This window comes from Echinops telfairi, unplaced genomic scaffold (genome assembly GCF_000313985.2).
Source record: "Echinops telfairi isolate 266 unplaced genomic scaffold, ASM31398v2 ScPeMD7_2291;HRSCAF=2852, whole genome shotgun sequence".
Lineage (NCBI taxonomy): Eukaryota > Metazoa > Chordata > Mammalia > Afrosoricida > Tenrecidae > Echinops > Echinops telfairi.
In genome coordinates this window covers 42,813,884-42,824,580 of record NW_022106189.1, presented here as the reverse complement: position 1 = coordinate 42,824,580, position 10,697 = coordinate 42,813,884, and the positions used below count along the sequence as shown (strand labels likewise).

Genomic DNA, 10,697 nt, shown 5'->3' with positions numbered 1-10,697 from the left:
GCATACGCACACACACAGAGTCACACACACACACACACACACACAGTCCCAGGCCTGTCTGAGTGTGCGTCCTCCCAGCTGGGAACTTGGGGCCTGTCACCTGGGGACTGTTCACCCAGATAGGCCTGCCTCTCCCCATTGTACGCATCAGGGCCTCAAAACACCAAGTGTACCACAGTGCTCTGACCACAGCCTTGAAGATGCAAACTGGCCCCGCACCACTCTGAACACACTCTTGGGTTGTCTGCCCACAAGGCCTTCACACACGGCAGGTCTGAATCCCCTCGGGAGCTTTACACAGCCCAGCACATAGAGACAGGGCTGAGTCCCCCAAGGACTTGCACATACAGACAGGCCTATGACCTGTGCGGCCTCTTACAGGCCAACAGGCCCATGTCCCTGCATGACCTTGTAGATACACACAGGTCTTTGTCCCCTATGGCCCTGGACACTCAGGCAGGCTTATCCTCTCATGGCCTCAGATATAGACAGGTCTGTCCCGTCATGGCCTTGTATGCACAAACAGGCTCATGGCCCTTTGTGACCGTGTACACACAGGCAGGCCTGTCCCCTCACAGCCTTGTGCACACAGGCAGACCTATCACAAAATAACTGGTACACACAGGCAGACCTACCTCCACAGGGCCTGGCCTCCAAGGGTCAGGCAGAGCAAGGAGGTGCATCTGAGTGAGAAAAGAGGCCTCATTAACGCAGTACAAGTGTTTATGCCGATATACCCTCAGGAACTGGCCTCAGGGGTTGAGCTACTCAAACCAAACAGGGCATGCCCCCCAGGGAGTCCCCAGAACAACCTGCTCTGCTTACGGGGGTCCTAGGAGGCTTGAGCTACCCAGAGCACCTCATCCCACCCTCCTTCCTGGGATAGGTGGCACCCCTGAGTCAATTTCGGCAGGCCCCCAGTGATCTCCTGGAGCTGGGCAGGGCAGGGCAGGGACAGGAGGGGGAGAGAGTTGCCTGGAGAGGCCAGGCTGCTGGGGTCAAACCTCACTTCTCCTGGGTGACCTGGGGACACGGGCACTGCACTTTCTGAGCTCGCATGACCTCGCCCGCACTCCAGGCTAACAGGTTGAGCAAGCCAGTCCATCAGATGAGCTACTATGGCCGGCACTGTATTTCTGCCCGCCTTGGTCTGCACAGCGATGCAGTCTATTCTACAGCAGTGCTGCTCCCATGCCCGCCCTGTGCACTGAAACACTAAAGCGCTCGATGATGCGGGGGAGGGTTGGGCTTCGGAGGGCCACATACAACCCTAAGATGATGTAAGACGGTCTCGGCCTCCCGAGGGCCACAGACAGCACCCACCCCCTTGGGGTGACAGTGCCTCTGCTGGCAGCACCTGCCCGAGATGCCAGGACAGATGGGTGAGAGCGAAAACAGCGAGCGCGCCTCCAGAGGCGGCGGCATGCTTCATGCTCAGTCGCTGCGACCATGCCAACACGGTCCGGCAGAAGGCACGGGGATGGCGGTTGCATGGAATGTGTGTACACCTTTGCAGCGAGGATTCCTGGTGGTGGAGTGGTTACTCACTGAGCTGCTCGCTACCCACAAAGTCAACTGTTCGAAACCACCAGCCACTCTGCAGGAGAAAGAAGGGGCCTCCTACTCCGGTGAAGAGTGACAGTCTCGGAAACTCCCAGGGCAATTCCACCCTGTCCTACAAGGTCGCTGTGACATGGCATCGCCTGGACGGCAGTGGGCTTGGAGTGTGGGTATCTTTGCAGTGGAGACTGTGGGGTCCTTAAGCGTCCTGAATCTTGATGTTTCTTAGACTCTCCCATTGATGGTTTTTAAGAGAACGGACCCCAGATGGCTGGTTGTTGAAGTAGAGAGAGGGTTCATCCCGAGAGCGTGGAGTGGGCAGGAGCCCCAAGTCAGACACAGCTTAATCAAACAGGCAGCAGGACTGCCCCACAGACCAGGGTTCAAGATCTGCTCCGCAGGGACAGAGCAGGTTACGGGACTCCCTGGGTCTTGGCTTTGCTCACAGGTAAAGGGACAATGAATACAGCTGAGTAACTGCACTTGAACTAAATGAACACCTGCCGAGAACCCATCCAGACCAGAGGCAGGGACGCTGCAGAACCAGGTCTCCTAGCCACGTGAGCAGAAAAGAAACAAGACCCACTGCCCTCAAACCAACCCTGACCCCCAGCAACCTGGGGCAGAGTGGCACGCCCCTGGCGGGCTTCTGAGGTGGCCACATCTTGTGCCCTGCTGCGAGCAGTAACTGGCCCGTGCTTCTGGGGCTCCCAGGGAGTGGCACAGGCACTGGGCTACCACTGCCACCTGGTGGCAGCATACCTGAATTACTGGGGTGGTGGGGAACACAGGAAAAGGGACAGGACAGGATGAGATGGAATTATTACAAACAAAACCAACACCACCATTAGCACATTAGCACAGATGTCCAGCTCTACGTGAAAACCTCACTCACTGCCACGGGTTGGTTCCAACTCACCTCGATCCAACAGGGCAGAGCTGCCCCGGTAGATTTCCAAGATCTATACTCTTTAGGAACGGATGAAGCCTTTGTCTTCCTCCTGTGGAGCAGCTGGTGGTTTTGAACTGCTGACCTTGTGGTTAGCAGCCTGACGCGTAGCCCACTATGACAGCAGGGCTACCGACTCCACTAACTGCTCAGATCGTCCTGAGAACACCACGTGTGACCCCAGACATCTGAACAGGTACGTTTCAAGCATGCCACCTTTCGATCACCTTTCTAGTCAGAAATCTCTCAAATTTGGTACTCTATGCCCACCAACCGTCCCTGGTAAGCACGTAGTTGTCCCACGTTTTGCCAGCAGTACCTTGGAGGGGTTCCTGTAGGCACTGGTAGAAAATGACAACTGACTTTGACACCTTTGAAAATGAGGCATTTCCCAAACCAAGCTCACGGCCATGGAGTCGGTGCCGACTCACAGGGACCCTATAGGACAGGGCAGAACTGCCCCTGTTCCTTTCTAAGACTGTAGCTCTTTACAGAAACAGAAAGCCCCATCTAAGAGGGGCGGCACAATGGAGCCTGGCTGGTACTGTGGGTCTGGTGCCGGGTTTCTAAGCACAAGGCTGGCAGTTCAAATCCACCAGGTGCTCCATGGGAAAAAGCTGAGGCTGTCTGCTCCAGTGAAGACTCATAGCCTCAGAAACCCTACGGGGCCATTCTAGTATGCTCTACACGAGCAGACTAGACTGCTAGGAGTCAGAACCGACAAGCCAGCAGTGGGCACAGGGTGAGCGGGGCGCACCTACACACATCTCTGCCCTGTACCAAGCGACACGGGGAAGGAGGCCAAGTTCCCTGTCTGAGGATGCACACCAGAAACACATGTGGCGACCATAGGAGGTGGAGACCTGGGACTCAAGGCCCCTAGCAGTGAAGGGGCCTCTTCCTCCTCGCAGCCCCCTCAGGCCACCCCCACCCCCCACCATGATTGTGCTGGCATTTAACTCCCAGGGGGTCTGGCACATGTCCTGACCCACAACCTGCCTGTGGCTGGGCATGCAGACAGCCTGGCCCCAGGGACGTGCATCCCACAGAGGCAGAACTGGCCGCAGCACCTGTGGAACCCAGAGCAGGCCCCTGGCCCGTTGCCCTCCTAGCTGCCATGCTGGGGGGTCAGGGAGCCTTTGGCCGCCACTCAGAACCCTCCAGCTATTGGAAATCTCTTGTCTGAAGCCTGCCTTGGCCCCTTCCTTTCTGGGGGACCTTGGGCTCCTGTTTGAGCCTCGTCTTCCCCATCCGTACAACGGGAGCAATGACTTCGATGGGCCTTACAAGGTTGAAGCCAGGATGAAAACGGACCTGGTACCCACTAGGTGCTTGATAGCAGTCTGTCCACTCATGCCCCAATGTGGACCCCTCCAGAGAGGGGCGGAGGGGAATGCAGACTGCTCCCTCGTCCACCTGGCACCACACCGGGTGTTAAACCTGGCACAGGGCCAGCCGCCCATCCTCGGAGCTTGCTTAAAGACAGTCAGCAGCTCGTCACACATACCGGTCAGCCCAGCCAGGCTGAAACATGGCTTGTTTAGAGTGGAAGGCAGGGGCCTGGTTCATGTTGGGGTTTGCCTGGCCAGAGCTAGGACAGGTGTCCTCGGCAGGTGAAGAGATGGGTCCCTTGTCTTACAAGGGTCGGGAGAAAGCTCACTTCCCTTCCCGGGCCTGGAGTCTCCCCGTCACCTGAGGGAGAGGCAGGGAATTCAGCCATGGGACTTGGGAACATGGAGGAAGTGAAGGCCATGTGCACATGCTCGGCTTGGGCTTTTCCATGCAGTACATTGACACTCTGCCCAGTCTCCAGATGTTACTTCCAACCCAGCATCTTGACACCCTGAGGCCTGCAGGCACCCTTAGGCCTGAGGCCCATCCTTACTCCCACACGTCAGCAAGAAGCAGATCTGACAGCCGGCCAGCTCCTGAGCGGCTAGCACCTCATGGGGAGAGAAGCACCAACCACCAGGCAGAGAAGGGCTTCACAACGTGCAGCACAGCCCCTCGGCTGCCAAGGCAAATGTCCTCGGCCCTCCCACCTCTGGCTCAGACACTGACACTAGCTTGTGGCCAGCAGGGGCCTGACGAGGGCTGGGTCAGGACTTACCTTCCACTGCAGAGAATGGAACCATTGGTCTCTCAGGTAGCTGTTGGCAGCCTGCAACAAGAAAGGACAGCAAGGTCCGGTCACCGGTTTGGGGTAGGTCAGAGCATCTCCTGCGCCCACACCTGAGCCCCGCCCACTCTGCCAGGGGTTGGTCCCACACACAGATGAGGGCCTGTCCCGTCATGGGGGCTGCCTGCAGATGGGTTGTCTTGGTGAATTGCTTAGGACCACAGGAGGGGCCCGGTCAGCTAGGAGGTAGCCCCTGCCAGACGAGAAGCACAGCAGTGAGGACCGTGGGGCTGGCGGTGGCTGTCACCTCGCACCTTCTTGGAGGAACACACCGAGCGCACTCAGAGCCCGCAGCGGGGTCTAACCATGCCCGCCCACCCAGCTGGCATGACTCGATCGGGGGCAGACCTTCCTGGACCCATCCCTCCCTAGTTCTCAGACCGGGAGCCCTTCGGCCTCCATTCCTATCTGTGCAATGGGGAGACTCTTACAGGGATTTGGGGCACACTAGGCAGGTGTCTGGTAGGCAAACCTGACAAGAGACAGCCACGGCCATCACCACCTTCCCCGTTAATGCCCCTGTCACGCAAGCCGGTCAAGCGAGCACCCCCACCAAACAAACCGTCCACGGAACACCAGCCGTCTCCCAGGCCCTAGTTCTGAGGATCTCCGGGTTTGAAGGAAAGCACCCTGGTGGGACACTGGGTCACAATTTGCACTGCTAAGCACAAGTTGGCGGTCCAAGTTCAACCAGCCACTCCTTGGAGAAAGATGAGGCTGTGTGTTCATGTAAAGATTTACAGAATGTAGAACTGATTGTGGTCGTGACTGATGTCATCAAACTATTGATTTGTATGATATGTAAATCATGTGCCACAAAAAGAGGTTCAGTCTGAAAACCCTATTAGGGACCGTGAGGAGTTGGAATCAACTGGCTGGCAGTGGGCCGGGTGTTTGTTTGGGGCTTGAGGGAATCAGGCAGACTGCGGCGGGCACAGGAGCAGAACTACAGCAGGCGCACAGGAGCCAGAGAACTCAAGTCTGACATGGGGGCCAGGCGGGCCAGAGGTAGGGAAGCCCTCGGGGTGAGATAGGGAAGCAGCTAGCAGCCTCCGGATTGAGCCTCACAGATCCAGGTGGGGCTCTGGCTCTGGCTCCACCATGGTCTAGCTGTGACACCTGGATCACGTCACTTAGGGACACAGAGTCCTCAGGGGACATCTGAAGAGGATGCCACAGAGCGGCAGGCCGGGGGTCCTGTTGCCGCACTAGCTCCTGTCAACACTGGCTTAGCACTTTGGTCCTGTTGAAACTTCTTGTTCAGCAGGATGACAAGATACACCCTGTCCTCAGGAAGCGGGAGAGAAAGATCTCCAACAGCGAGCTCATCTCACCCACAGAATGTGCTTGCTCAGCACAGAGCCAGGCACGTGCTGCCTAACGGCAGCTATCAGTGACCAGACTGCCCCCTGGAAGTGCCCTGTTCTAGGATTCCTGGTGGGAAAGAACCTGGTGGAACCCCTGGGAGCACGGCCCTTAGTCACCCTTCCGGGCTGGAACTGCACTCGCCCCGTGGCTCCATGTTCAGGTCCACGAGGGCTGAAATAACAGAGGCCAGGAGACGCCCGTGCCCTTGAGGATCAGAAGGGCAGCTCGAGCCCAGGGCCATGTGCAGGAGGGGGATGGGGAGAGAAGCATGGAGACTGGAGACACGGGAGCAAGTGGGCTGGCCATTGGGGGCATGAAACCGACTAGGCTATGGCTCCAAGTGGAAGACCTCCACCCAACTGGCCATATAAAGCTGAGAGGCACCCAAAGCTTGGGGGGCCCGGCCCCCCGCGCCCCCCCCCCACCTCCCCACCCCCGGCACGCGAAGAAATCCACTCACTAGGGCCAATTTCCCCTCACCAGCATCCCAGTCGGGGTTGGGGGGAGGCGTGTGCTTGGCTCTCATGGGCCAAGACATCTCTGCTTCCTGACGCCTCTCGGTGGGCAGAGAGGTGAGGGGAGAGGCAGGCACAGCAGAAGCTCCCACAGGTGCTCCACAACCCAGCCCGATGCACACGTGCAGGAAGCCTCGCAGGGCTTCGAGGGTGACAGCGAGGTAGGGCCCTGAGTTGGAAGAGCATCCTGAGCTCTCCAGGCAGGGCCAGAGCCATCACATGGGTCCAACTGAGAGGGAGGCAGGCAGGCCAGAGGGCCAGCAGGGGAAGCAGAGGTCAGAGTGGTGCAGCTATGAGCCATGGCCTGCAGGTGGCCCCTGGAAGGTGGAAAAGGAAGGACAGTCTCCATGCCGAGCCCAGGAAGAACTCAGCCTGGCTCTGAGCCCAGTGGAACTGACGCTGGACTCATGACGTCCAGCACTGTTGGGCAGTTAAGTGGACACTGATTTAAGCCCCTTCGTCTGTGGTCATTAGTCCCAGGAGCAAGAAGAAATGAGGTGGGAGGGGTGGACAGGTGGTAGGGTCTGGGCCACCCGCGCAGTTCACTGGCTGGACCGCAGAGACCAGCAAAGATAATGCGTTTGTTCTAGCCAGTCCTGTCCAACCTGAAACATGAGCAGATGGCAGCTTCAAAAGAAATCCATTAACCTCCAAGTCAGGAGTTCAAAACCACCAGCTGCCCCACGGGAGAAAGACGGGCTTTCTACTCCCCTACAGAGTGAGTGTCTTGGAAACCCACAGGAGCAGTTCTACTCTAGGCTATAGGGTCGCTGAGTCCAGGAAGTTAGCAGGCCAAGTTCAGGCCACTGGCTCTAGGGAAGGCCCCTGGGTCTTTGAGCTTCTCCTTTGGGTGAGGTTCAAGTGGCGCGGCATCGCTCTCCCCCATCTTTAGGATGTTCTCAGCGCAGGCACCCTGGGTCCAAAGGATGCTCCCGCGTCCTGACTCTTCCATCCTGGAGGCTCTGAGATCCTTGCCCGTTGTGCAAGCATCTCTATCTCGTGTAAGATCACGGAGGGGGCAGGACACCCCCCAGGGCAGCTTCCCTCACAGGGGATCAAGGCTGGGACCTGAGGACGTGGGGGCACCCATCCTAACTCCCTTACGGCAGATGGCTGATCGCAACATACAACACCATGGGTGTGGTTACATCATCATACACCTGCCAAATCGCATCACTGCGTAACTGCCAGCCCACACAGAGAATCGGGGTCCAATTGGGCAGACACAAAAGTGGAACTAAGAGATCGTGGAAACACCCTCACCCCGCACCCCACTTTTGGGAACTGCCTCGTCTTTCTGGGGTAACATGGTTCAATCCATGACAGCCCCTAGGCTTTGTCAGCAGGTGATCAATAGGTACTTGCTGACTGAATAAATGTATTAAGGTGTGGACTGTGAGTTCCTTGAAGGGCTGGGAGTCTCATCCCTGAACCCACAACATGCTGACTGGCAGTATCTGGTACACAACCGGAGCCCAGCGTGGTGCCAACAGTGAAGGTACTGGGCTGCCAGGCGGTTGGAGGTTCAAATCTACCCAGGGCACCTCAGAAGAAAGGCCAGTGGAAACCACCTCTGCGGAGCACAGCCCTGCCCTGAAATGCAAGGGGCCACCACCAGCCAGCATCAACTACCGGGATACGGAGTGCTGGCTTGTGCACAGTCAGGTGGGTAATGTGACTCCAGGGATCAGCACACATGCAGCAAAGGAAATGACCAAGGGAACACAGCTGGCATGGCATGTCACTTCTGGGCGGAGGCCTTTCCCCTTCCCTGCCCTGCCATGCTAACCGGACACATCCCCGGTGGCCTGTGTCCCACCAGCAGCCAGGGGGACACGCAGCGCCACCGGGAACGTGGAGCTGCTTGTCCCTGCTGGCAAGTCTGCTCGAGGTCAGAAAGGCTATCGTGGCAGCCAACATGCTCCTCCGCTTTCACCACCAACTCGAACATCTACTGGACAAGGTGTCCGGGAGGTGAAAAAAACAAACACAAAAGGGTTTGACAGGCCTGGCCTGTAGCAGCCAGCATACGCCAGAGCTGACGGACTGACTGTGTGTTACCTCATCCCAACTCTGCATGCCTCCCGACAGCCTGTGCTAACAGCATTCACACCACAGACACCAGCAGATGCTACCGATCAGGGTTGTCCCCTGGAAGTACCCTCTTCACAAAGTGCTCTGCTGATGCCCGAGGGAGGGGGAACTCAGACGCTTGGTCCAAACAGCTCAGAGGCCTCCTCTCACCAGTCAGGGTTTGAGGCAGACCATCCCTCAGAAGAGGTTCGGTGGTCTGCCATCACAAGGGCCGTCGATGTCAGTCTGTCATATCTAAGTCACCTCCAGGCTAGGGCAAAGCTACTCTGGCTGCGCCCTCAGCTGGGGGAGCACCGCTGGTGCACACTCCCCCCTCGCCCCCCAGCCCTGTGGGAGTTGGGCCAGGCCAAGCCAGCAGGCAGTGGGCACTGGCCTGACTCCTGAGCAAGAGCCCCCTCCAGCAGCCCACTGGTCACCGAGAAGCAGTCAGGCCTGCTCAGGCCAGAGCCATCTCTCCTCGAGAGACGGCTTTCCAATACAGAAAGGGCCCCGGTCCAGGCAAACTTTGCCTCATTTCCTCTTCGAAAGCTGCCAAGCGCTTCCATGGCTGTATTGTTTGGCAAGGTGAGAAAAACAGCCGGGGGTGCACCCTGGGCGGCTGGCTGTTCCCAAAGCTCCAGCTTCTTAGGGAAAAAACACACCTGCTTTCCAAACCGGAGGGATCTTTCCATCCAGGCTCCAGTTGACGCTTTTCTTTGGGTTTTTGAAATAAGTTACGTTTGCGCACCAACAACCAGGTGAGCCTAGGGTCTGTACTGGACAGGGCAGTCTGTCCTGCCCGACCCCACTGCCTTTGCTTGGGGTAACGGTTGTCTGGTGGCCCAAGGAGCAGGAAAGTCAGGCCAGGAACCCGCATCAGGGCTCCTTCCTGCCCTGCCCTTTCCCGAAGCAAAGCCTTCCTCTCAGAGCCATGGCTCTGTGGCCCCCGACCCCCACCCCCTCTGTATGAGCAGAAGCCTGGCTGTGAAGCAGAAATCCCCAGGGGACAGCCTGCCGCCACTCTGCTCTTCAAAACCCGCCATACCGTCCACCCACGAGCCCCCAGGATGCCTTCATTAGGCTGCTCATGCACTTAGGGGGCTGGCCTCCGTGAGATGGAAAGCCAGCAGAGAGAGCATTAAGGGAAGAGAGAGGATGACCACGTCCTCTCTGTAGCCGGGGTGTCTCATAGCGAGGCATTAGGGGAGTGTCTGGCAGTTCGCTGAGGGGGGCCAGCCTTGAGGCTGGCGCCTTAATCTGGCCACTTGACCGAGGATGGGGCTGTCCCTTGAGGTCTGGAGGTCTGTGCAGGTCTCACAACACCCGGGAGGGAGGAGGGGAGGCAGTGAGAGATGTGGAGGAAGAAGCCTGAGATGAGGAAAGAGAGAACTGCAGAGTAGGAGACAAACAGAAACAGAGAGAATCCAGGGACATGAGAGATGGGTGAAAGCCAGCCAGAGACAGAGACCCCAGGGAGAAGGCAAGAGAGACAGGGAGCCTGGGTCCCAGCAGAGAGCACTGCTGACGTGATGGGGCCCCGCTGGGGGTACAGAGATGCTGGAATGCCAAGCAGCCCGGGAGCTCTGAGGCCACTCCACTAGAGTGCAGGGTGGCCTGCCCGGGGGCAGGGAAAGGCCCGACAGGGCGGGAGAGCCATGAGGCTCCTGAGCCCTCTGGACATGGCCACCCAGACTGACAGGCTGCATATTCTTTAGGTGTCTTAGATACGTGACGTTAAAGCATCCGGTCTGTTCGGGACAAAGCAGGCCTAGCGAGGTGTTAATCCTGGGTGTCCAAAAGCGTTCACACTGGCCTTGACCCGCAGACGGTACACCTGGCTGCCCATCCAGGCCCTGGCCGGCCCTGAGCAGGGGAGTGTGCCCCCAGGAGGACACACTCGGGGCAGGGGGTGGTGCTCTGGGAACCCTTACAGTGCGTCCAGCTGGATCTGGACAAAGGGAAGCAGTTGGACTCGCTGAGGCCTGAAGGAAGCCCTGCTCAGTACCCTCCCTGCCTTCCAGCCCAACCCAGGGGGGCCCCAAATCAGAGCCCC

At 58.2% G+C, this 10,697-nt stretch overlaps 1 protein-coding gene across 1 annotated transcript in view; it reads right to left on the bottom strand.

Moving 5' to 3' along the window:
* Positions 1-6,582, bottom strand: part of LOC101638275 (c-Maf inducing protein) — a 57,636-nt gene extending 51,054 nt beyond the window's left edge. The window contains exons 1-2 of the mRNA XM_004704528.4: positions 6,517-6,582; positions 4,620-4,757 (exon numbers count right to left, since the gene is read on the bottom strand). Coding sequence (XP_004704585.2) covers positions 4,620-4,757; positions 6,517-6,582 — 204 coding nt within the window. The remainder of the gene's footprint in view (positions 1-4,619; positions 4,758-6,516) is intronic.
* Between the last annotated feature and the right edge of the window lie 4,115 nt (positions 6,583-10,697).